Consider the following 25551-nt stretch of genomic DNA (forward strand, 5'->3'; position numbering starts at 1 on the left):
CATCAAACTATCTGGTCATTTTTTAAATAGGGAGACTGAAACTAGAAGGTCAGCCTTGGCTGCCTCACCAAGTCCAGGACCAAAACCCAGGCTAAGGCCAGGGTAAGGACACCAGAGCTCAGCCAGCGGAGGCCTGCGCCCTGGTTCCGGTGTGGGTGGAGGGGCTGGCCCTGATTTCGAAACTCTCCTTCCTCTCCTGACACTGGCAGCAAAGTGCAGCCTCTGCAAAAGGGATGCACGCGGTGGATGAAAGCAGCCACTCACGGTGAACAGCCCTCCAGAAGATCTAGAGCTAGCCAGGCCTGCTCCCCAACCCCCCCGTACCCCCATTCCTGACTCCAGTGCACCCCCCACCCCAGGGCAAGGTCCAGCCCACGGTGTGCCACCAGCATACACTGGCCCAGGTCCCTGAGGAAGGTGCTTCAGGCTAAGCTGGTCAGCATTTAGGGGCATCTCAGAGGTGATGGGGAGGCAAGCCAGCACCTCGCATCCCACCCGCACACACAGGCCTGGTCGGTACCCGCGGAGTCTGGGGTAAGAAGACGGGGGCACAGACAAGGAACTGCCGGGCAAACGCGCGTAACCCAACAGCCACCGGACCGCGGCCCGCTGAGCACGCACGCGCACACCCGCGCGCACGTCCCGGGGACCCCGGCCCCGCCCCTCGCCGAACCGCCCAGTCTCCGGACTCCCTCCTTCCCCTTCCGGACCCGCCAGGATGGGTCTGCGCCGTGTCTGAGGCGCCCCCTGCAGGGCGCTGGCGGAGCTGCATCCAGGCCCCGCCCTCCGGAACGCCCTCCGCAGACCCTTCCCGGCTGAGACCCGGGCTGAGACCCGGGTCCTGGCTTCTGCCCTGGCGCACGTGGTCACCAGGGCTGCTGGGCAGCACCCCTCGCCCGCCCCCGGCGAGCGCCGGCCCGGCTGAGGTTTCCGTGGCGGCGAAGCAAGGGTGCGCCAGGCCCGACGCCCCGCCCCGCCTCGGCGCAGCCCCGCCCGCCGGGCCCGCCGAACCCGCCCTCCCCTCTGCCTGCGCCGCCGCTGCTGCCGCCACTGCCGCGGGGGCGCGGGGGCTGCGGTGGGCGCTGCTCCGGCTCGGCGCGGACGGGAGGCGAGGGGGCCGCGCCAGGCCCGAAGCCGAGGCGGAGCCGGGCCGCCCCCGCCGCGCCCGCCGGCCCGCTCGGGATGAGGCGCTGAGGCCCAGCATGGCAGGCCCGGGCCCCACCTTCCCGCTGCATCGGCTCGTCTGGGCGAACCGGCACCGCGAACTGGAGGCCGCGCTAAACAGCCGCCAGGTGAGGCCCATCGGGCGCCCGGGCCGTCCTCCTGGTCCCCCACCCAAATCTGTGGTCTGCCTCGGGAGGCCGCCTGCCTGGCTCCCTCTCCCTGGCCCAGAAGAGAGGTCACCTGCCCCTCGATCTTGGGCTTCTGGCCTCGGCTCCCGGCACTGGGCCTTGCCCTGTCGGTCTCCCCGCTTCACACTGCATCCAGCCTCCGAACTCGCGCCGCACCACCCCTAAGCCAGGCTGAGAAAAGCAGCCCGGTCCTGATCCCCAAGTCAGTCCAAACTCTTGACATCGGCAGCTGCACCTCTACCTGACCAGGCCCTCCCCGCACCCCACCCCCGCCCCTGCCCACCACCACCGGGCCCCCAGCTCTGTCCCTCGCAGAGGGCAGGAGAGGTGGGCAGGCCCTTCCCACCTAACCCCTCTCCTCCTTTGCCAGGACACTCAGGCCACCCTTTGCCATTTCCACCACCTGTGTGCTATCCTTATTTCCTGCAGTGACTCCCAACCCTGTTCATCCCAGTGGCCTTCTTGCCTTGGCCTCTCCTTACTTGCCCTGTGCTGAGTGTCTCATCTCCCCCAGCACGACATTGAACAGGAAGACCCCCGGGGGCGCACCCCCCTGGAGCTGGCCGTGTCCCTGGGGAACCTGGAGTCCGTGAGAGTCCTCCTTCGACACAATGCCAACGTGGGCAAAGAGAGCTGCCAGGGCTGGGCAGGTACTGCAGAGGGCAAAGGGGCTCCCCTGAGGCTGGCAGCGGGGGGGTGGTGTGTGGGGGTGAATGGCCAGGCCTGGAGCCATCTAGAGAGCTCCCCTCAGCAGCCCAGTGCCCCCAGTCCTGCAGGAGGCAGTCAGCACTGGGGACCCTGAGATGGTGCAGCTGGTACTCCAGTATCGGGACTACCAGAGGGCCACGCAGAGGCTGGCTGGCATTCCGGAATTGCTCAACAAACTCCGCCAGGTACAGCAGGACGTAGAGGTGTGGCCAGTAAGGGGGGGGTGTGGGGCGCCATGGAGGGGACCATGACAGACTATGTGGGGTAACCCTGCCGGGCCTGGCCTTGGAAGGGCACCCAGCCTGTGCAGCATGCTTTCCTGACACTGTCAGTGACTTCCCTCTCTCTTGACCCCAGCCCAGGGTCATGTAGGAATGAGAAGCAACCGGGCCCACATGGATGAGAGTGGGCCCTTTGGGGAGAAAGCCTTTTGCCAGCATAGAGGGTCCTCTGGTGCTAGAAATCTCAACAGAGCTTTAGATCATGGGTCTCCTGGTTAATGCAGATTTCCTGGAAGGAGGATTTCATCCAACTTAGCGGATGCGGCCTGGACTCCTGTCCACCCTTCTCAAAGCACACAGTGGGTGGGCAGGGGGGCCCCCACTGGGAGAGCACACTACCTTGTGCCCTCCACCCCAGGGGCAGGCCCCCAGGGGGTCATTGTGCCCCCTTTGCAGATGAGGACTCTGGGATCCAGAGGGGGCAGAAGCTCCCCCAGGGACCCCCAGCGGGCTAGTGGCCAGGTTGAGCCTGGCCCCAAGCTTGCAGACGCTTATAGCCTGATGACTTGCAGACCTTTCAGGCCCCACTTGGCCCACCCTTTCCTGGGTGGGGTTTGGCTGGGTTGGGGGCAAAGCTGGACCACGCCGGCACATCGCGCCTCGCTGAGGGAATTCCCTGGTTGGCACTCTGTGCTTCCACTGTGGGGGGCTGGGTTTGATCCCTGGTTGGGGAAGGGCTGGGCTCCCAGAAGGGGGCCTGTGGACAAGGGGCTTCCCAGGCCCGCTGGGCCCCGCTGCAGGCAGGGCCCTGATCGGCGCTTTGGTCTATCTCAGGCCCCCGATTTCTACGTGGAGATGAAGTGGGAGTTCACCAGCTGGGGTGAGTGGGGACCTCTTGGCTCTCAGGGGCCTGGGCTGGGGCCGTTGGGAAAGAACCTCGGTGACCTCTGTGCCTCCTGCAGTGCCCCTCGTGTCCAAGATGTGCCCGAGTGATGTGTATCGCGTGTGGAAGCGGGGTGAGAACCTGCGGGTGGACACCAGCCTCCTGGGCTTTGAGCACATGACCTGGCAGCGCGGCCGGAGGAGCTTCATCTTCAAGGGCCAGGGTGAGCTCTGGGGGGCTCCCCGCAGGCACACAGCAGACCAGCGCCCCCAGGTTCTCCCGTGGCTTGTGAGGACAGTGCTGTCCTCTGTCTCTATCTCCAGATGTGGAAATGGAGGCAGGGGTGGAGGGCGTCCAGAGGCTGAGGCCACACTCCGTAGCAGGAGGCAGCTGAGGGCAGCACGATAGCCCTCTGGCCACTGTCTGGGCCTGGCACTTATTTGTCCCCCTCACACCCCCACGCCGGCTGGCAGAGGCAGGAGCCTTGGTGATGGAAGTTGACCACGACCGGCAGCTGGTGCACACGGAGACACTGGGGCTCACGCTGCACGAGCCTGAAGCGCTGCTGGCCACCATGCGGCCCAGTGAGGAGCATGTGGCCAGTCGCCTCACCTCTCCCATCGTCTCCACCCACCTGGACACTCGCAATGTGGCCTTCGAGAGGTTAGTTGGGGCCTGGCCACACCGTGGGCAGTGCCCTCGAGCCTCTAGTTCAGGCTTCTGGGAGGCTGAGCCCCTCGCAGAGGCTGCTGTGGAGGGGGAGTGGGTTCCTGCAGGCCCAGTGTCTCTTCTGGACCACCTGCTGGTCCTGGGTCCTGTGGCACCTTCCAGCTCCTGCACACCTGTCTGTGCTGGCAGCTGTCTCCCTGGGAGGAGGCTGGGTCAGGGAGTCCCCAGTTTCCTGACTTCTGACCTCACGTGTTTTCCCATAAAAACAAGGATTGAGGCTGCCGTGCAGGGCAGCTGATTGCAGCAGCGCCGGCTTCTCAGCGGTGCAGCTGCGTCTGGGCCAGAGTCCTTTGTGGGTAGCCTAGGAGCCCACCCTTCCGGCAGGGTGTTATTTCTCTGACAACATGTGCCCCAGTTCCAATAACAGACTTCAGAAACACTTTTTTTTTAAAAACAGCTTTCTTGAGATATAATTTTGTATACTGTACCGTTCACCTATTTAAAGTATGCAATTCAGTGGTTTTTAGTATTTTCACAGATATGTAACCGGTACCACCGTCCAATTTTAGAACATTTTCGTCACCTCAGAAAGAAACCCTGTACCCTTTAACAATCATCTCCCAATCAACTCCCTTTAACAATCAACAATCCCCTCCCCCCCAGCTAATCTACTTTCTGTCTCTATAGGCTTTCCTGTTCTGGATTTTTATATGAATAGAATAATACAATATGTGTGGTCTTTTGTGACTGGCCTCTTCTGCTTAGCGTAATGTTTTCAAGGTTCATCCAAGTTGTAGCATGTAACTGCTGCGTTCCTTTTTAAGGCCAGGTTCGTTGCACGAGTATCCCACATTTTGTTTATTCATTCGTCCATTGACGGACATAAGGATTATTTCCACCTTTTGACTGTTGACTATTTGACTATGAAGAATGCTGCTCTGAACATTAGTGTACAAGTTTTAGTGTGGACATACGTTTTCTTTCTCTTGGGTATTTACCTGCGAGTGGAATTGCTAGGTCCTGTGGTGACATGTGGTAATTAAACACAGATGTTTAATTGTTTGAAGAGCTGCCAGACTATTTACCAAAGGGGCTGCAGCATTTTACATTCCCATCAGCGGTATATAAGGGTTCTAATTTCTCCACATCCTCACCAACCTTACCGCTCATTTATTTATTTATTTTGGGGTTATAACCATCCTAGCAGGTGTGAAGTGGTATTCATTGTGGTTTTGATTTACATTTCCTTAATGACTAATGATGTTGAGCATCTTTTCATGTGCTTATTGGCCATTTGTATATCTTCTTTGGAGAAGTGTCTATTCAGATCCTTTGCCCATTTCATCCTTTTTTTTAAATTAATTAAATTAATTTGGCTGCACTGGGTCTTTGTTGCCGCCCACGGGCCCCCTGCAGCCGCAGCGAGCGTGGGCCACTCTTCACCACGGCACGCGGGCTTATCATTGCGGCGGCTTCTCTTGCTGCGGAGCACGGGCTCTAGGTGCACGCTGAGGGCCGTGGCCCGCAGGCCCAGTAGTCGCAGCTCGCGGGCTCCAGAGCGCAGACTCAGTAGTTGTGGCGCACGGGATAAGCTGCTCCGCGGCATGTGGGATCCTCCCGGACCAGGGATCAAACCCGTGTCCCCCGCATTGGCAGGCGGATTCCCAACCACTGCACCACCAGGGAAGTCCCCCTTTGCCCATTTTAAAAATTGGGTTATCTTTTTATTATTGAGTTACAAGAGTTCTTTGTATGTTCTAGGTAGAAATCCCTTATCAGCTACATGATTTGCAAATATTTTCTCCCATTCTGTGGGTTGTCTTTTCACTTTCTTGATGGTGTCCTTTGAAGCACAAAAGTTTTTAATTTTCATGAAGTCCAGTTTATCTATTTTTCCTTTTGTTGCTCGTGCTTTTAGTGTCGTATCTAACAATACTTTGCCAAATCCAAAGTCATGAAGATTTTCCCCTATGTTTTGTTCTGAAAGTTTTGTAGTTTTAGTTCTTACACTTAGCTCTTTGATTTATTTTGAGTTAATATTTGTATATGGTGGGAGGTAAGGATTCAACTTCATTCTTTTGCATGTGACTATCCACTTGTTCCAGCACTGTTTGTTAAAAAGACTATTAATTCCCATTGAACTGTCTTGGCACCCTTGTGGAAAAATCAGTTGACCAGAGATGTATGGGTTTATTTCTAGACTCTCAATTCTATTCCACTGATCTGTATGACTCTCTTTGTGCACTGTCTTAATCACATGTTGCTTTGTAGTAAGTTTTTGATATTGGAAAGTATAAGTCTTCCGACTTTGTTCTTCTTTCTCAGGATTATTTTACGTATTCTGGGTGGGTCCCTTGAAATTTCATATGAATTCCAGATTCAGCTTGTCAATTTCTACAAAGAATTCAGGTGGGATTCTGATAGTGTTTGTGTTGAATCTGTAAAACAGTTTGGGGAGTATTGCCATTTTAATAATGGTAAGTCTTCTGCCACGAACGTTGGATATTTTTCCATTTTAGATCTTTAATTTTTTTTCAGTGATGTTTTGTAGTTTTCAGAGTATAAGTTTTACACTTACAGTAAATAAATTTATTCTAAGTATTTTATTCTTTTTGATGCTATTATAAATTGAATTGTTTTCTTGATTACATTTTTGAACTGTTCATTGCAAATCTATAAAAATACAATTGATTTTTATATATTGATCTTACATCCTGCAATCTTGTCAAACTCATTTTTTAGTTCTAATGGGTTTTTAGTGGATTCCTCATATTTTTTATATGTAAGATCGTGTCATCTGTTCATAGTTTTACTTCTTCCTTTCTAATCCGAATGCCTTTTATTTCTTTTTTTTTTTTTTTTTGTCTAAATGCTTTGTCTGGAACCTCCAGTAGAATGTTGAATAGGAGTGGCAAGGACAGACATCTTTATCTTGTTTCTGATAAAGAAACAAGGGGGAAAGCATTCAGTCTTTCATCATTAAGTGTGACATTAGTTGTGGGTATGCTTTATCAGGCTGAGGAAGTTGCCTTCTGTTCCTAGTTTGTTGAGTGTTTTTATCGTGAAAGGGTTTGGGTTTTGTCAAATGCTTTTTCTTTGTCTATCGATATGATCATGTGACTTTTATTTTTATTCTATTGATATGTGTTGCGCTCAGTTAATTTTCAGATGTTGAACCAACCCCGTATCCCTGGGATGAATTTCACTTTGTCATGGTGTATAATTCTTTTCATATCTTGCTAGATTTGGTCGGCTACTATTTTGTGTCCATATTCCTAAGAGGTAATGGTTTATAGTTTTCTTGTAATGTCTTTGCCTGGTTTTAGTATCTGGGCAATGCCTCATTGAATGAGTTAGGCAGTGTCACCTCCTTGTCTATTTTTTTGCAAGAGTTTGTGAATAATTGGTATTAATTCTTCTTTAAAAGTTTGGTGGGATTCTTTGGTGAAGCCATCTGGGCCTGGGCTTTTCTTTGTGGGTTCTTTTTGGTTTGTTTTTGTTTTTACTCCTTCAGTCCCTTTACTTGTTACAAGTCTGTTAGATTATCTACTTCTTCTTTAGTTAGTATTGGTAGTTTATGTCTCTCTAGGATTTGTTTACTTCATCTAAATTATCTAATTTGTTGGGGTACAATTGTTCATCATATTCTTTTATTTATAATCCTTTTTATTTCTGTAATGTCAGTAGTAATGCCCCCTCTTTCATTTCTGATTCTGGTAGTTTGAGTCTTCCCTCTTTGTCAATTCCATTGATCTTTTCAAAGAACCAGCTTTTGGTTGAATTGATTTTCTCTATTGTTTTTCTATTCTCCATTTCATTAATTTTCACTCTAATATTTATTATTGCCTTCCTTCTGCTTGCTGTGGGTTTAGTTTGCTCTTTTCCCAGTGTCTTAATATGGAAGGTTAGCTTATTGATTTAAGATCTTCTTTCTTTTTTTTTTTTTTAATTAATTAATTAATTTATTTATTTATTTTTAGCTGTGTTGGGTCTTTGTTGCTGCGCGCGGGCTTTCTCTAGTTGCGGCGAGCAGGGGCTTCTCATTGCGGTGGCTTCTCTTGTTGCGGAGCACAGGCTCTAGGCGCGGGACTTCAGTAGTTGCAGCACATGGGCTCAGTAGTTGTGGCTTGCAGGCTCTAGAGCGCAGGCTCAGTAGTTGTGGCTTGCAGGCTCTAGAGCGCAGGCTCAGTAGTTGTGGCACACGGGCTTAGTTGCTCCGTGGCACGTGGGATCTTCCCGGACCAGGGATCGAACCCGTGTCCCCTGCATTGGCAGGCGGATTCTTAACCACTGCACCACCAGGGAAGCCCAAGATCTTCTTTCTTAATATAGTTATTTACAGCTATAAGTTTCCCTCTAAACATTGCTTTAGTTGTGTCCCATAAGTTTTGGTATGTTGTATCTTCGTTTCCATTCATCTCAAAGTATTTTCTGATTTTGCTTTTGATTTATTCTTTGATCCATTGGTTATTTAGGAGTATGTTGTTTACTCTTCCCATATTCATGAATTTCCCAAGTCATCTTTTTTCTGTTACTGATTCTGATTTCACTCAGTTTTTTTTTTTAAATTAAGGTTGCTTTTTGGTGTTGTTGTTATTTATTTATTTTATTTATTTATTTTTAGTCTCGTTGTGTCTTCGCTGCTGCGCTCGGGCCCTCTCTAGTTGCGGTGAGCAGGGGCCGTTCCTCACTGCAGTGAGCGGGCTTCTCATTGCGGTGGCTTCTCTTGTTGCTGAGCACGGGCTCCAGGCACGCAGGCCTCAGTAGTTGTGGCACGTGGGCTCAGTAGTTGTGACTCACGGGTCCAGATGCTCTGCGGCACGTGGGATCCTCCCGGACCAGGGCTTGAACCCGTGTCCCCTGCAGTGGCAGGCGGATTCCCAACCACTGCGCCACCAGGGAAGCCCTCATTCAGTTGTGATTGGAGAACACGCTGTGTATGATTTCTGTCCTTTCAGTTGTATTGAGGTTTCTTTTATGGCCGAGCCTATGGTCTATCCTGAAGAATGTTTCACATGCCCTTGAGCAGAATAAGTATTCTGTTGTTGTTGGGTGGAGTGATCTAAGGACGTCCATCAAGTCTAGTTCATAGTGTGTTCAAGTCTTCTGTTTCCTTGTTGATCTTCTGTCTACTTGTTCTATCCATTATTGAAAGTGGTGTACTGAAGTCTCCAACTATTATTGTTGAATCAGACATACTTTTATTTTTAAATTTTTATTATGGAAAATTTCAAGCACATATGAAAGAACAGAGACTAGTATAATGTTCTCATCACCCAACTTCAGCATTTATCAACATTTTGCCCATCTTTTTAAAAAAATTTTTTGGCCACGCTGCGTGGCTTGTGGGATCTTAGTTCCCCAACCAGGGATCGAACCCGGGCTCTCAGCAGTGAAAGTGCTGAGTCCTAATCACTTGACCGCCAGGGAGTTCCCAGCATTTTGCCAATCTTGTTGAATCTACCCTTCCTCACTTTTTTCCTGTTTTCTTTTTCCCCCAACTATTTTAAAGCACATCCCAGATGTCGTATCATTTCAATAGTAAATGCTTCTGCGGTGTGACTCTAACAGATAAGGATGTTTTTAAACCGAGCCCCAACGCCATTATCACACGTAGCAAAAATTAATAATTCCCCAGTACTTTCTAGTTCTCAGTCCTCTGTTCATTTGTCCCCAGCTGTCCAGGCAGCCTCTTCAAGGCCCCTGTGTGTTTCACAGCGGGAAGGCTAATTGGAGGGGGTCTTTGGAAGGGACGACTTTGGCCAGAGTTGGGGGGTGTGGGTCCTCATGAGCTCCTGTTTGGTCTGTTTCAGGAACAAATGTGGTATCTGGGGCTGGCGGTCTGAGAAGATGGAAACCGTTAGCGGCTACGAGGCCAAGGCAGGAGAGGCTAGTGGTGGGAGCTGGGGTAGGAGACGAGGCCCAGGAGCTCTGCCCCTTCTCCGCATCCACCCTGTGTGGAGGGAGAGACCCAGCAGCCCGTGGGCTCCGGATGCCCTGTGTGGCCATGGGAACTCAGTGGGGCCCGAGTGCCCAGCCCCTGCTGAGCACGCAGGGGTTACCCACAGCACGGGCCCACACCCGGATCACCGAGATGAAGCCAGGAGCATTTTACCCTCATTAGTGACTCCCCGGGGTTCAGACCCCGCCCCCTCCACTGTGGGGAGCGGGATCCTGTCTGTCCCTGGGGACAGGAGGACTTGGGTCCTGTGCTGGTGAGGCTGAGTGTGGGGAGCAGGCTCTGAGCCCCCAGCTCCCCCTGTGTCCCCCCTGCTCCCCAGGTGTACAGCGCCACCAATGTGGAGCTGGTGACACGCACACGCACGGAGCACCTCTCCGATCAGGACAAGTCGAGGAGCAAAGGTAAACCCAGGTGCGCCTGCCTGCTGCCCAGTCACACCGTACGGGGTGGTCACCCTGGTCTGGGGTCAGGGCCAGAGAGAGTATCTGGGACCAGCTGGAAGGCTTCCACCACAGGGGAGGCTCCCAGGGTGGAGAGGAGGTGTGGGCAGTCTGGGGGGCAGTGGCCCCAGGTCCCCTCATGGGCTCCACCCCTTCTCCTTAGGGGGGAAGACTCCATTCCAGTCCTTCCTGGGGATGGCCCAGCAGCACTCCTCCCACAATGGGGTGAGCCGGGGCTGGGGGGCGGGGGCTGGGGGCCGACTAGCAGGGCCCACTGGGCGGGGCCGGGCCGGCGCCTCCCGAGCGCTAAGCCTGGTCCCGGGGCCACCCAGGCTCCTGTGCAGCAGGCAGCCAGCCCCACAAACCCCACCGCCATTTCCCCCGACGAGTACTTTGACCCCAACTTCAGCCTGGAGTCGAGGAACATCGGCCGCCCCATTGAGATGTCCAGCAAAGTACAGAGGTGAGGTCTGGGGGCTGGCGGGGGGCTTCCCTCTGGGCCAGGGGCCCCTGCCTGGTGCCCCCGAGCCCTTGCAGACCCTGTCACACACAGGGCCCCCTGGAGTGGGGGACTCACTCACCCAGCTGGCTGCCTTCTCGACTGCACTCTCTGGGGGCCGGGGCCAGGTCTGCTTTAGCCATGGTCCTTGGCACCCAGCTCGGGGCTTGGCTCAGAGGACTGGTCGCTCTTCTTGGTGAACGAATGAATGGGCAGCACCACCCATGTATGGTATTCTGTTCAACTGAACGAGCACCTGTGGGGGGTCAGCTTGTGGCAGACAGGAAGGGCACGCGGCTCTAACACCTCCTGGTTTCGTGGCCCAAGGAATCACCTTCCCCTCTGAGAGTCTAGTCTCCCCCTCAGTAAAATGAGAACAGTTGCCTTTGGCCACCTGCTTACAAGGGTGCTGTGAGGCTCTGATGAGCCGTGACTTCTAGCGCGTCTGGTGGGCCCAGCACTGTGCCAGAAACCTCACATGGACTCCCTCCGCCACGCAACGGCGGGGCTGGGATGCGACCCCAGCAGTGCGGTCCTGAACTGTCGGGCTGTGCTGGACCCCAGAGTACGGCGAAGTGCGACGTGCTGGCTGGCTGTGGGCCGAGGAGGACGACAGGGCCGTGGACGAGGCAGGACTGAAGCCAGGAGCTCAGCCCTGCCCTCCTCATCCAGGAGAGCTGAGCTGGCACAAAGCACCCGGGACCCAGCCTGAGCCCAGAGCCTGGGGGCAGCTCAGGCTCTGGGGCCAGAAGGACATAAGCTCCTGGGGGAGGCAGGCAGGAGCAGCTGAGCAGAGAAGAGGGTCCCCCAGGCCAGGTGGAGAGCAGGAGTAGAGGCAGATGTCCAGAGTAGGTGGGCCTTAGCAGAGGGGCCACCAGAGGTTCCTTGACCCATGTCCTGCGGTTGGCCGGGCAGGTTCAAGGCAACACTGTGGCTGAGCGAGGAGCACCCGCTCTCCCTGGGTGACCAGGTGATGCCCATCATCGACCTGATGGCCATCAGCAACGCTCACTTTGCCAAGCTGCGCGACTTCATCAACCTGCGCCTCCCGCCCGGCTTCCCGGTCAAGATTGGTGAGAGGGTGGGCCGGGCGGCAGGAGGGCCCCAGGAGTGGGGTGGGCACGGGCTGCAGGGCTGGCTCAGGCTCGACGTCTCCTCACAGAGATCCCCCTTTTCCACGTGCTCAACGCCCGCATCACCTTCAGCAACCTGTGTGGCTGTGACGAGCCCCTGAGCTCGGTGTGGGTGCCAGCGCCTGGCTCTGCCATTGCAGCTTCAGGTACCGCCGTGGGCGGGCGCGGGGCTGTGAGGTTCGCTGGTCTCTGCGCACCAGGGGCTGAGCACGACCCCTCTGCCGCACCCAGCGAGCCCCTTCCCCTGTGAGGTGGACCCCGCCGTGTTTGAGGTGCCCGACGGGTACAGCGTGCTGGGCGCAGAGCGTAGCGAGCCCCTTCGCGACGAGGACGACGACCTGCTGCAGTTTGCCATCCAGCAGAGCCTGCTGGAGGCGGGCACAGAGGCGGAGCAGGTGGGGTGCGGGCAGGAGCTGGGCCCCGGGCGTGGGCAGGGGTGGCAGAGGTGACAGCTCTGGGCTCTGGCTGCTGCAGGTGACTGTCTGGGAAGCCCTGACCAACACCCGGCCTGGTGCCCACCTTCCCCAGGTCACGGCTTACGAGGAGCAGCTTCAGCTGGAGCGGTGAGGCCCTCCAGGACCTGCCAGGTCCATGTCTCAGCCCTGCCCTGCCTCGAGGACCCTGCCGGCCGGGGGGTTCTTGGCTGGTGGGGTTAAGTAGCAGGGAGGTGCTGGCCCCAGGACCCCACATCCTCTTTGAGGCCACCCTCCATCTTCTGTGCTGCCCACCAGCGAGGGCGGCGTGAGGGATGGGGAGACGGGGCCCGGCCTTGTCTCTGCTCTCCGGTCTTTGGGTCCCAGCCTCCCTGTCCTTATCTTCGGCCTCCACAGCCATGTCCCAGCCCTTGGCCTCCTCCCCAGCCTTAGCGCTCACGGGTCTGCTCTCCCCTCCCATGCCTCGCCTGGAAGGGCCCTCCAGGAGAGCCTGCAGATGTCCATAGAGCCCGGGGGTCCGGGATCCCCTCACGGGACGCCCCCGGCCCCCCCGAGCTTTGAGGAGCAGCTTCGCCTGGCCCTGGAGCTGTCCTCGCGGGAGGAGGAGGAGCGGGAGCGGCGGGGGCGGCAGGAGGAGGAGGACTTCCAGCGCGTCCTGCAGCTCTCGCTCACGGAGCACTGAGCCCCCGGCCCTCGGGGGGCCGGCCCGGCCGGGGCTGCGCCTCCACCCACTTTTGTAACTTATTTATTTATAAACACTCTGCTGCGGAGCTTGGGGCCTGGAGCCCTGGGGGTGGGCTTGCATTGGAGACAGAGATGGAAATAAAGAGACCCTCAGCAGCAGGCTTGCTCCGCTCATTGTGGTGGGGGGGGAGTGCTGGGGGGCACCGAGGGGAGACGCTGTGGGAAGTGGCCTTAGACTTGGGTTTGAATCTTGACCGTGGTCCCCTTAGCCTCTCTGAGCCTCAGTTTCCTCAGCTGTAAACGAGACCACCTCCCACCCCCAGGGCTTCTGGGAGGGTAAAATGAGCCAACAGGTGTCAGGTGCCCTAGTAGGTGCTCCGTGAACGTCAGTTCCCCCAAGCCCTGTCCCACCTACTGGAGACCCCGGTTCTTCCGGCCACACAGCCTGGCTTTACGGGAACCCACCCCTGCTCGTGTCAGGGACGGGGAGAGGCTGGTTCTCCAGACCCTGCCAGGTCAGAGGAGGCCCTGCACCCCAGGCCTGGGTTCCTGACCTGACTCCGGCAGGTTCTACTGCAGTGACGTTAGACAAGTCACTTCCCTCTGCCACCGCCGTGAACCTGCTCAGCCCTGCCCTGCTCACCTCCGAGGTGGCCCTGAGAACCTGCTGTGAGCCTCATGGGTTAGTTCTAAACCCACCCTGATATCCCCTGAAGCTTCGATTGTCTCTCGGTGATTCATGCTGAGTGGAAGCGCCAGGGCCGACCAGCAGGGAGAAAGAAGTTTGAGGTGCTCCCCACTGAAGACCCACGGTTTCTGGTCCTCTCCAAGCCCCGGGTCCTCAGTCCTTCCTCCCTAGGTCCCATCTCTGGCTGGTAGCAGAACGGTTGAGGCCCAGAGCACAGCTCAGGTGACCTAACTGGGCGGAGCAGGGAGGACAGGGGCAGGGGCGCCTCCTGTGAGGAGGGACCGAACCCTGAACCCAACGTAGGCTGCCCCTTCCCGCCCCTTCCCGCCCCTTCCCGCTGCCGCCGCCGTTGCCGGGATCCGCACCTGCGCCCCGCCCCCAACGTGTTTCGGGGGGCGGGGACGAGGCGGACCGAACCTGTGGAGACGCGAAGGGAGGGGCGGTGGCCACCGCTTGCGGGCTCCTGAGGCCGGGCTGGACGGGTGTCTGGCCCTTTAAGGTCCGCCCTCGAGGAGGTGCCAGGCCCTGGTGGCTCCGGACTTTCCTTCCTGGTCCTGCGGGGCAGGGACTGTCCGTGGGGTTGCGGGAGGGTGCAGTGGCCCTGCCGGCCAAGGTGCCCCCGGCCTGGTTCCATGGCCCTGGTCACAGTAAGCCGCTCGCCCCCGGCCGGCGGCGACTCCACGCCTGTGGGGCCCACGGTGAGTCTGGCTTTGCTGTGGTCGTGCCCACGCAGCTGGCTGCCACTTGGGCCTGGGGGAGTGCTTGCTGTCTACGGGCAGCCTCCCCTGAAGCCTGGGGGTGTGCGGAGGGGGACTTCAAGTCTCAGGCTGGGGTGGGGAGGGGTTGGGGGGAATCTTGAGGCAATCAGGAACTCGGACCAAGGCGAGATCCGGAGCCGTGACCGCCTGCGGAGGCCCTACCCCGCTCTGGGCCCAGACGGGGGCCAAAGCCTCAGGCCTCAGGCGTCTCCAGCCGCGGGCGGCCGTCCCCACCCCCGCCCCCCCCTCCGCCCCCTTACCTCCGGCCTCTGGACCTGAACCCGGGCCCGGGCTCCCCCAGTGCCTCCATGTGGAGAGAGAACTGGAGCGCGAAGGGGATCTGACCCCCTTTCTGGTTCCATTGCCCACTGCGGGGGTGGGCGGTGTGCGCGGAGGGGGTGCGATCCCTCCACCGTCCACCACAGCAGCCCTGAGACAGGGGAGAGGAGAATCCTTCCCTGCCACTTCATTCTGCCCTGGGGGCTGCTTTCTCAGCAGGACCAGGTGTCCCAGCGCAGAAGCCGGCTCCAGCGAAGGTGAGCACCTCTTCCCAACACATGCACCTCCGTCCAGCCGCCAGCCTTGGCCACCGCCATCCTGGAGGACTTGCAGCCAAAGCCCACTACGTACTATGTGGGGCAGTGTTGCCAGTAGGCACAGCTGGTGGGCACAGCTGGCTACCTTTGCTTTCATCTTCCCCCTGGTCAGTTGGAGCTCCTTCACCCACTGTCCTGGACCTGGCTCTGGCCAGTGGTCACGAGCCAGTGGGCAGCATGGGACGGCAGGGCCTGAGGACTCCCACCAGGTTCACAGTATCTACTGAGTTAGGCAGGTGGGAAGGAAAAGGAAGCAACCTCCACCCCTCCTCAGACAAGAATAGGTGGGCTGGAGGCTTGAGAGCCTCCAAGGCAGTGCTTCCCAAAGTGTTGGGGCAGCATTACCCGGGTACTGGTTAGAAATGCACATTCTTAGGCCTCCACTCCAGGCCCACTGAGTCTCTGGGGATGGGGCCCAACACCTGTTTTAACAAACCCTCCAGATGATTCTGACACACCCCTGTCCTAAGGGTTACGATGGGCCATAATGGTTTCCCTGCTCCCCTGCCAGGCAGAGCTTTGCAGTACTCCGCGGGGCTGTCCTGGGACTGCAGGATGGAGGCGATGATGGAGATGCAGCCAAGGCCAGCTCTGAGCCAGTGGAGGAACCCCCTGGGGAGGAGCAGCCCCACGGGGACCAGACAGACGACGGGCATGGGCCCCACAGTCCCAGGAAGCAGGAACAGAGTCAGCACCTGTGCCTCATGGTGGGGCTGCTACGGCCACAAGACGACATCCGCCTGGTGAGGGCCCCGTCCAGAGCCCTCTGGCCCTCTGAAAGGGCAGAGAGCCACTCCCCAGGTGGGAGGAGAGGGTGGAATGGGACCAGTGTGTGTGTGTTTGGGGAGCAGTGGTGTGAGAGCAGGGGGCCCCCTGGGGAGCGTAGCGGTTACCCAAACCCCGATGACTCTGCTGTTTCGGCTAGAGTTGTCTTAACAGGGCGATCCGGTCATGTCTTCGGGTCTCTGGAGAGCTTGGAAAGGATGGGGAGGTTTGTCCGATGTGAGCCTGTAGGGTCAGATTAGGTCCAAGAGCTGGGAATTACCCAGAGCCGGGTTTCTGTTCAACCAGCACAAGACCTTCCTGACTATGTGAGTTGCCCACAAATGAACTGGTGCTCAGGGGGGCCTGCTGAGCACCCACCGTGGGCTGGTGTGCTGGAGGGCCCCGTGCAGGAATGGGACACAAGCGGGAAAGTGAGGACCAGTTCCCAGATGCCTGTGGAACAATCTCACTGTCTGCAGCAAAATGGGAAAATCAAGATGCAGTCAGTTTTTTGTAAGGCAGAATTAATTCCACAGACGCACCATCCTTTATTGTGAAACTGTGTCCTTAATACTTCTTTGGTGAAAAACATTCCTTGAATCAAATTATGGTAATGGCAAGTGGAAAGGTGTTTCTTAAACCTCCTTCCTAGACAGAAAAAAAAAAGGGCAATCTGTCATGCCCATTCTCCCCTTTTTTTCACACACACCCTCTCTGAGAAAAATCTTTTTAAACATTTTATTGGACCATGAGGTCCCAAAGTTGGGAACCACTAGATTGTAACCACTGATCTGGTATCTGGGAAGAGAGGGATGGATGCGGAGGGAGCAGGTGGCAGGTCTGTTCTAGACCCGGATGTGTGTCAGGTGCGGGGCGGAGGAGCAGGGTCCTCTGGGCCACTGTGACCCCGCGCTTTTCCTTTCCCATCTTCCCCAGGCAGCCCAGCTGGAGGCGGCCCGGCCCGCCAGGCTCCGCTACCTGCTGGTAGTTTCCACAAGAGAACGTCTGAGCCAGGATGAGACAGTCCTTCTGGGTGTGGATTTCCCTGATAACAGGTGGGAGCAGGGAGAGGAAGGGAGGAGGGCAAGGAAGTGAGATGCTGGGCGACAACAGCTTTCCCTCTGTCCCTGCCAGCTCCCCCAGCTGCACCTTAGGCCTGGTCTTGCCTCTCTGGAGCGACACCCAGGTGTACCTAGATGGAGATGGGTAAGAGGTGGCAACTGGAGGGAAGGGAAAGGACAGGGGCCAGAGGGTGGAATAACTAAGTGTGATGTATGGGGGGGGGAGGGGTGCAGGGGTGTGGTGGGTACTGGGGAGCAACTGCAGAACTCTAGGCTGGGCCTATTCTCAGCTCCACTTGAGATTCACTGTGTGATCCTGGGCAAGTCACCTAACTGCTCTGGGCCTCAGCTGCCCTATATCTGGCAAACAGGGCTTATTTTGAAGTTTAGATGATGTGTATATATTTTGAGGACCAGCCTTATGAGGTGGCTAGTGGGTAGGCCTCTCAGGGGGCCCTGTCCCAGAGCCAGGAGCTGGGTTCCACCCCCACCTGGTCTCCCACAGGGGCTTCAGTGTGACATCTGGTGGGCAGAGTCGAATCTTCAAGCCAGTATGCATCCAGACCATGTGGTAAGGGGCTGGGTCCTGAAGATGGCTCAGGGTCTGGGTAGGGGCAGCAGGGAGGACAGCGTGACCCAGCCTCTCTTCTGTCCCAGGGCCACGCTCCAGGTGTTGCACCAGGCATGTGAGGCGGCTCTAGGCAGTGGTCTTGTGCCAGGGGGCAGTGCCCTTGCCTGGGCCAGCCACTACCAGGACAGACTGAGCTCTGATCAGAGCTGCCTCAATGAGTGGATGGCCATGGCTGACCTGGAGTCTCTGCGGCCTCCCAGCATCGACCCCGGCCGGTCAGTACAGGGAGGGGAGGAGGGGGGGGTTGTGCCATGGCAGAGCAGGGAAGGGGCCCCTGGACTGACGGGCTCGGTTCCCAGGACCTCGGGACAGGAGCAGATGGAGGAGGCGATCCGGGCTGAGCTGTGGGAGGTGTTGGACTCCAGTGACCTGGAGAGCATCACTTCCAAAGAGGTGGGCAGGGTGCCGGGGACCAGGGGGAGAGCTGGGCCCTGGTTGCGGGGGCCTCCGGCTGGGCCCCAGAGTGGTCCTCTCCTTGGAGCCTTCCCACTTTAGCTTTCCTCCTGTCTGAGCTGTTCCCACATGCCTGGCCTCAGCTTCTCTGCCTTGATGGGACAGAGTATTGTCCTCAGAGGCCCCAGAGGGAAGGCTGGGGCATCAGGAACCTCGCAAGGCGCCCCCAGCCTCTCCTTAGCCTCCTGCCTGCAGATCCGCCAGGCCCTGGAGCTGCGCCTGGGATGCCCTCTCCAACAGTACCGCGATTTCATCGACAACCAGATGCTGCTCCTCATGGCCCAGCAAGACCGGGCGTCCCGCATCTTCCCCCACCTCTACCTGGTGAGCTGCAGGCTGAGGGCTGGGAGATGGGGCCTGCTGCAGCTAGGGGAGAGGGCCAATGACGCTCTCTCTGTGTTCACAGGGCTCAGAGTGGAACGCAGCGAACCTGGAGGAGCTGCAGAGAAACAGGTAGGGTTTCGAGCCCTCCCAGGACTGCCCGCCCTCTGTCTTCCCCCGTGGGGAGACCTGGCCAGAAACCCCCAGAACCCTCTCAGCAGCAGCTAGCTCTGCTTCCAGCTCCGCTCCTGGGGCCGTTCCCCTCGCATGGGCTCAGGTGGAGACAGGGGAACAAGCTACCCTGCTGGTCTGCTGGCAGCTCCCTGGCCCCCTCTTCACCTCCCCCAGCTGGAAAGCAGAAAAGCCCCTCTTGGCCTGAGCACGTGTCTGGGAGGAGGGAGGGCCCCTCTCCCACGGGAGACCTGGCTGCCCGCTCCCATCAGTTCCTGTCACTTGTCCACCACGGGCTTTCGGGAAACCTGCTGAGACCCTTGGCATCCAGCTGCTGCAGACCCATCCCATCTCGGTTGAACTCAGAAGCCCTTCTCCAGCTGACTTCTGACAGTAACAGAAGGGCGTGTGTTGCAGGCCGCCCAGCAGCTACCTGGAAGCGGGGTGGGGACGGGGCGGGGGGACAGTACTCAAGCCCAGTGGGGTGAACCGATTTGCTCAAGGTCACCGTCATCTCCTCCTCCCACCGCAACTGTGCCTCCCCCACCGGACCCTCAGAACCAAGAAAACTAACACCCAGCGTCCGCCGGCTCCGCTGGCCAACGGGCCTGGTGCCCGTGGCCACGTCAGCCTGGCCTTGTGCCCCGTGCTGCAGGGTGAGCCACATCTTGAACATGGCCCGCGAGATTGACAACTTCTACCCCGAGCGCTTCACCTACCACAACGTGCGCCTCTGGGATGAGGAGTCGGCCCAGCTGCTGTCCCACTGGAAGGAGACGCACTGCTTCGTGGAGGCTGCAAGGTCGGGCCGTCCCACCCCTCCGCCCGCCCCATCCCCGCTTCCTGCTGTCCGGGGCCCGTGCCCTCCTCCTGCCTGCTCTGCCCTCGGCTTTTCTGGCCCTCAGGGTCCTTATCTCCTTTTCCTTCTGCTCTGGGCGGTGAGCCCACCACCTACCTGCCTTTCCCCGACACTGACGGCACAGCAAGGGGGCGGGGGAGGGGGAAGCTGACCCGGTTCGGCCTCCACAGAGCGCAGGGCACCCGGGTGCTGGTCCACTGCAAGATGGGCGTCAGCCGCTCGGCCGCCACGGTGATTGCCTACGCCATGAAGCAGTACGGCTGGAGCCTGGAGCAAGCTCTGCGCCACGTGCAGGAGCTGCGGCCCATCGCCCGCCCCAACCCCGGCTTCCTGCGCCAGCTGCAGACCTACCAGGGCATCCTGACTGCTAGGTACGGAGTGGGGGGCAAGGGGAAGGGGGTGGGTGGGTGTGGGTGCTGGAGGTTGCGTCTGGGTCACTGGAAGCTGACTCAGGGCCACCCCCTCGCAGCCGGCAGAGCCATGTCTGGGAGCAGAAAGTGGGTGGGGCCTCCCCAGAGGAGCCCCTGGCCCCCGAGGTCTCTACACCGTTCCCACCTCTTCAGCCAGAACCCGGGGGCAGTGGGGAGCTGAATGTGGTGGGGTTGGAGGAGAGCCGGGCAGCCCCAGAAGAAGAGCCTGGGTCACGGCCCCGTATCAACCTCCGCGGGGTTATGAGATCCATCAGCCTCCTGGAGCCATCCTCAGAGCTGGAAAGCACCTCAGGGGACGGTGACCTGCCAGAGGTGAGGCTGGGACTAAGGAAGGAGCCCAGGTTGAGGCAGAGTGGGGGCCAAAAGGAGGAGGGGGCAGATGGCCGGAGGATGGAGAAAGTCCAGGACTGGGGCTCGGCTTGGCCCTGAGCGGGGGGCACCTGAGCAGGGGGACCACACCCTGGGCAGCTCCTTTTCATCCCCTCAGAGTAGCCGAGGAGACCCGATGAGGACAGGCGAGCTCTGCCTTCCACGGGAGCTGGAGAGCAGTCACGGGACAGGGCCATCTGGTGGGCTCCACGGCCAAACCAGCCCTAGGCTGGCGGCTGCAGGCAGCTCTCAGCCTGACAAAAGGACTTGCTTCCTGAGCGGCAGGGCTGCCCAGCCTTGGAAGGAGCGTCCTCCCCAGGCCAGGAGCTGCACAACCAGCTGTTGACCCCAGATGGGTGTGGATAAGATGATCTCAGCACCCCCTCCCAAATCGGAAGGGCAACCCATCGAAGGATGGCGTGCAGAGGGGTCATAGCACTCACACAGCCAAAGTGCTGGCTGGGTAGCTAAGCAGCCTCTCTGTGCTAAGCGCTGCAGGGCACAAGTGTAAGACCTGGCCCTTGCCTTAGGAAGTCAGGCCCCCCCATGTGACTTGAGGCCAAGGTGGCTGACCCTTGGAGGAAGGAGAGCTCACCTCACAGAGGACGGGAACATTTGGGAAAGGCTTCCTGGAGGAGGTGGCACTGGGTGTGGAAGGCTGGGGGGAGGAACAGATGGTTGATGGGTGGGCGTGTGTGTTCCTAAAGGCAGGGTGTCCTCACTCGGCACCCAGCCCAGGGCCCAGCGCCCGGAAGATGTTTCCCTTGTGGCTCATGGGACTGACTGTACAAAGCAGTGGGGGGCAAGAGGAGGAGGAGAGGACCCCAAGGACGCGGCGGGCGCAGGGGAGCTAAGGAGGGCTTCTGGGGGCCAAACAGGTGAGGGCTGAGGAGCAGTGGCAGTAGGGCTGGGGTGCTGCCTTCCCTTCGAGGGAAATCTGACCTGTGAGTAGCTCAGTTTTTCTGTATTCACTCAACAGATGCTCTGCATCTACCCTTTTCTAGGCTCTGTGCTCCGTGCCCCTGCCCTGGAACGACTTCCCCGTGACTCTTCTTTATACTCTCATCCTTCCAGGTTTTCTCTCCAGAGGAGTTTTCAGATGAAGACCCTCCACAGCCCTTCCCTCAGCTCTCAAGCGCCAAGGGAGGCCAGCAGGCCCGCAAGGGGCCTTGGCCTGCCCTGAAGTCCCGCCAGTCTGTGGTTGCCCTCAACAACGCCGCCCTGGTGGCCAGCCGGACCCAGGCCTTCCAGGAGCAGCGGAAGGCTGGCTGTCCGTCCACACCCAGGCACCAGCAGGTGGTGAGGCAGGCCAGCGTGGATGACAGTGGCGAGGAGGGCGAGGTGTGAGCCCACACACATTCCCACGCCCCCCTAGACACAAACAGAGGTGCCGGAACACAGCTCCTGGGATGAGCACCCCTCACTCCTGTCGGCCTGTCCACGTTCCTCTTAGCTCCTCCCCAGGAGGCCCCAGACTCCCGTCACTACAGCCTCAGCACCTACAGCCTTAAGTCTCAGACCCATGTCCACCTGTCCAAGGGCTCAAGATTTCCTCCACATTTGGGGATGTGGTAGAGAGACTGAAGGTGCCTTTGGGGGCAACAGTACCCTAGCTTCATTCTCAACTGCTGCCTGAAACACACACTTGCAGCCATGGAATAAAAAACAGAGTTTCTCAGTGCAGAAAGGCTCATGCTCCCTCCCTCCCCTGCTCCTGTCTGCCTCATTCCCCCGACCCCATTTCACTCCTGGGGCTCTGCAGAGAACCAGTGGCCCCCAAAGGCCAAGAGTAACCTCAGTCCCCAAACCTGGGAGGTTCTGAGGAGTGGGGAGCCAGACCCCTCTGACGGGGCTGGCCGGTCAGCCTCCCTCACACCCCCCATAAGCAGCCTGAATCTTCTGCTGCTGCCCCCAGCACCCTCCACCAGCACTGCACTGGAGCACAGGGCACTACACCAAAGAGAGAGTCTTCTTTCTGAGCTTCATGGCCTCTGGCCAGTTTTTCATAGTCTTCATAGTGTCTGGCTTTGTACTTAGAAAGAAAAAACATTTTCATATTGTTTTCAATTTTATGATAAAGCTTGTCAGTCCACTCTTTCTCTGGTTGCACAAGGAGTGTGGCCTCTCCTTACCCCTTCCAGTCTCTTCATACCTCCCAGGTATCTTGCGACAGGCCGGTTTGGGGAGTGGTGTGTTTGGGGTGCGGTGGGAGGAAGAATGGGGAAGAGAAGAGGGGAGGTCGGCGCTATCTCCCTCATCTCCCGGGGCAGGGCCTGGGTAAATGCTAGCTGCCCCGCCCCCCTCAGGCAGGTCGGCAGGGGAACAAGTCTACACTGGACAGCAGGTGCTGGGCTCTGCCGGGGCAGCGGAAGGGAGTTACCCATGAGGAAATGGAAGCTGTCGATGCCTATGTGGACAGGACCAAGCCCGTCCCAGAAGCTAAGGCTCCTTTTGGGCACTTGATGCTAGTTCTTGAGCACACTTTGGGTCCCAAGAATCTTCTTCTTGTTACAATGCAAGAGAGCCTGACTTTCCAAGCCAGACTATCACTGCCAGGGAAGAAGGACCCTCGGTGGGCCCTCCCCTCTGCCTAGGGGTTCCTTCTGCCCAATTACAATGTTCAAGAAGAGTAAGTGGGTCCATCTTTGTCACTTCTCTCCCCTCTTGCCAAGATCATATGCTCTGCCCTATAACACTCTAGTTTGGTTGGGGGTTGGGAGTGGGTGGGTGCAGCTCCTTCCCTCAAAGCAGGCCTCAGATAGGAGCTGGCAGCAAATGTTCTTGTCGATTGAGATCTCATGCCCAGTTTTAGGAATGAATCTCTCACCCAGACCCTGGTGGGACCCCCAGCACTGCTCTAACCCTAGTGGACGGAGGAGCAGGAGACTTGGGTTCTAGCCCCAGCTGTATCACTTACAAGTTACTTCATCTTAAGTCTCTGTTTCTTTCTGTAAGACAAAAGGATTAAACCAGGAAATCCCTAGACCCCACCTCCTGCTTTGATATTTTAACAATACGCGTCCTCTGTACTCCGACAGAATTCAGCCTCAACGTGCTCTCTAGAAGAGGAATCATTTGTACCTGTCTGTGGGTAGCAGCCCCAGGGTCACAAGGTGGGGTACAGAGAAGCTAGATGTGATTCTTGATCCATTTGGCTGGTCCACCCTGCTGAGCAGGGAGGGGGCTGCCTGCCATCTACAGCCACCCATGAGTCCCACCCACACTGCCCTTTCAGCAGTTCTGGGCCGGGGCTCAGGGACAGTGGGGGTGACAATGTCAGGAGGGAAGCCAAGGTCGGGCCCTGCCCTCCTGCATTCTGTACAGCTGGGAAGGCAGGATCCAATCATGAACTCAGAGCTGTGGGGCCCACTAGAATCTATGGAAGATTCTGAGAAGTAAGAATTCAGCACGAGGAGAAACAAAAATTGGAGGGGAAATTATCTGCATCAAAAATACAGACAAATGATTAAGAACTATATGTACACTGGGAGTTCCCTGGTGGCCTAGTGGTTAGGATTCCGGGCTTTCACTGCTGTGGCCCTGGGTTCAATCCCTGGTTGGGGAACTGAGGTCCCTCAAGGCGTGGCATGGCCAAAAAAAAAAAAAGAAAAGAGAAAGAACTGTATGTATAGACAAAGCTCATACAAATTGGTAAAGGGGCAAAAAACACAGTTTAAAAAAAAAGATATAAAATGAAAAGAGTGTCTCCCTCCGATCTTGTCCTCCAATCCTTCACAGGCAACCATTGTTACCAGCTTCTAAGGCCCTCCAAAGACATTCCATGCTTAAGTCATCAAATACATTTGTGTATTCTTTTTAAAATATAAATTAAAGCATATTAACATACTATTCTGCATTTTGAAAAATTTTTTCATATCACAGAAGAGCTGTACATCAGTACAGAAAGCTCTGCCTAATTTTTAAGATAAGCACACATATTCTCTTTTATGGAATCCATCATGATTTAAGTGGTCATCTACTGATGGCCATTTATATTGTTCTGGGGTGTTTTTTTTTTTTTCCATTTCAAGTAATGCTTAAGTACCCTTGTATATACTTCCTTGTGCACACGTGGCCACTAATTCCATAGGACATATTGCTAGAATTGCCGAAGCAAATTCATTCTTCGTTTTTAATTCTGAAGGGCACTGCCTAATTTCCTTGTAAGAAGTTGCACTAATTTACAACGAATGGGAATGCCTGTTTATGTTCTTAAAGGACTGTCCAACCTGCACATCAGTCATCTCATATGAGCCTTGCAACACTCTCAGAGGAGAAAGGGGAGCCATTACAATTACCACCGTTTTAGAAATAAGGAAACTGAGGCTCAGAGAAGTAACTGGGTCTCTGACAGAGCCTGAATTAGGTTTCTAGATCTCAGTCCAGAGGCCTAACTCGGGAATGGAGAAGGTGGTTCCAGGGCAGTCAACGCACTGGGCAGGGAAGCCGGAGGGATGGTCAGGACAGGCCCTGCTCACGGGGTCCCAATTTAACTCCCACCCCATATAGGAGCCTCTTAGGGGCCGGAGTGGTCGCCCGGACCGACTGGAACACTTGCGCGACGAGGAGCTCGGGTCCCTCGGGCAGCTGGTCCCTCCTGGGCCAGCTCCCACCTCCACAACGTTCTCCCTCCGTCGGGGCCGGCTCGACCCGGCCTGAGACGAGTCACGAGCCAGGGCGTCCCCTCAAGAGAAACTACCTTTCCGGCCTCCGCGGCCTCTCCTACGCCGGCAGCGCCCAGAAAGGGCCCAGGGCGGCCGGGGAACCCTGCGGCTCTGAACGGACCGCGACGCTGGAGCGCCATCTTGCGTCCGTTCCTCTGGCCACCAGGTGACAGCCCGGAAACCACATTTCCCATTGTGCCTAGCGCGTCCGCGCAGGCGCGAAGAGCCTTTTTTTTTTTTTTTCCGTTTCCAGGGCAACCTCGCTCTGCTCGCTCCAGGTGGCTAGACTCTGCTGAGGGTCGAGCCGTTGCTCCCCGTCCGGTGCCCCGGCGCCAGGACCGGGTCTACAGACTGTTGAGGGGGCAAAGTAGGAGCCTGAGGAGAGGAGGCCAGGCGACCCTGCCTCCCTCCGGGGCCAGCGCTTCCGAATTCTGCTCGGCGTCCGGGCGTCCGCGCCCTCCTGGGGCCTCGGCCTTCTGAGGCGAAGGGGCCAGGGGAGGCCCGGGTTAGCGAGGCCATGTCCGGCTCTGGCCTGCCCGGCCCCGCTCGTTCCACGTCAGCGTTTTGTCACTCCCGGCCGAAGGCCTGCGCGCCGCCGACAAGTACTCCCGAGGCGCGGGCCGGTGAGTTGATGGTTGGCGCCCCAGGTGAAGGTGCTGGTAGCGCCGGGCAGGATAACGAGCGCGCCCAGGGTTGGATACGGCTCTGCCTGTGATGGACCCGGGACCTGCGCTCAGCGCTCTGGGCTTCATTTCCCCCTCTGTAAAATGGAGTTTGGACTGGTACTCTTGTGCACCTT

At 57.4% G+C, this 25551-nt stretch overlaps 2 protein-coding genes and 1 long non-coding RNA gene across 11 annotated transcripts in view; all 3 read left to right on the forward strand.

Moving 5' to 3' along the window:
- The first annotated feature begins 1049 nt into the window (after positions 1-1049).
- Positions 1050-13142, forward strand: ANKRD13D (ankyrin repeat domain 13D). 6 transcript variants are annotated; one of them, XM_059932143.1, is made up of 15 exons: positions 1050-1292; positions 1867-2002; positions 2112-2245; positions 3116-3161; positions 3244-3387; positions 3638-3827; positions 9647-9713; positions 10115-10196; positions 10399-10460; positions 10568-10698; positions 11650-11807; positions 11897-12013; positions 12099-12262; positions 12342-12430; positions 12698-13142. In XM_059932143.1, exons 1-15 carry the CDS (start codon positions 1203-1205, stop codon positions 12981-12983), a joined length of 1896 nt encoding a protein of 631 aa, XP_059788126.1. In that variant the 5' UTR covers positions 1050-1202; the 3' UTR covers positions 12984-13142. The 6 variants fall into 6 exon arrangements, with proteins under 6 accessions (XP_059788126.1, XP_059788129.1, XP_059788128.1 ...); XM_059932146.1 differs by having other exon boundaries at positions 12776-13142; XM_059932145.1 differs by having other exon boundaries at positions 12396-12430.
- Positions 13143-14182: 1040 nt separating this feature from the next.
- On the forward strand, positions 14183-23078 carry SSH3 (slingshot protein phosphatase 3). Of its 2 annotated transcripts, none has more exons than XM_059932150.1 (14): positions 14183-14371; positions 14927-14967; positions 15539-15770; positions 16729-16847; positions 16927-16998; positions 17359-17424; positions 17511-17699; positions 17784-17877; positions 18133-18261; positions 18344-18390; positions 19085-19231; positions 19459-19659; positions 19758-20031; positions 21163-23078. In XM_059932150.1, the coding sequence occupies exons 1-14, from the start codon at positions 14306-14308 to the stop codon at positions 21433-21435; spliced, it is 1950 nt and encodes a 649-aa protein (XP_059788133.1). In that variant the 5' UTR covers positions 14183-14305; the 3' UTR covers positions 21436-23078. The 2 variants fall into 2 exon arrangements, with proteins under 2 accessions (XP_059788133.1, XP_059788134.1); XM_059932151.1 differs by having other exon boundaries at positions 14930-14967.
- A 1957-nt stretch (positions 23079-25035) lies between these two features.
- The window catches only part of LOC132371030 (uncharacterized), a 47347-nt gene continuing 46831 nt past the window's right edge, over positions 25036-25551 (forward strand). For all 3 annotated transcript variants that reach the window (XR_009504738.1, XR_009504737.1, XR_009504736.1), the window contains exon 1: positions 25036-25375. This is a non-coding gene — a long non-coding RNA (uncharacterized LOC132371030). The remainder of the gene's footprint in view (positions 25376-25551) is intronic.

This window comes from Balaenoptera ricei, chromosome 8, assembly GCF_028023285.1.
Source record: "Balaenoptera ricei isolate mBalRic1 chromosome 8, mBalRic1.hap2, whole genome shotgun sequence".
In the NCBI taxonomy this organism is placed as follows: domain Eukaryota; kingdom Metazoa; phylum Chordata; class Mammalia; order Artiodactyla; family Balaenopteridae; genus Balaenoptera; species Balaenoptera ricei.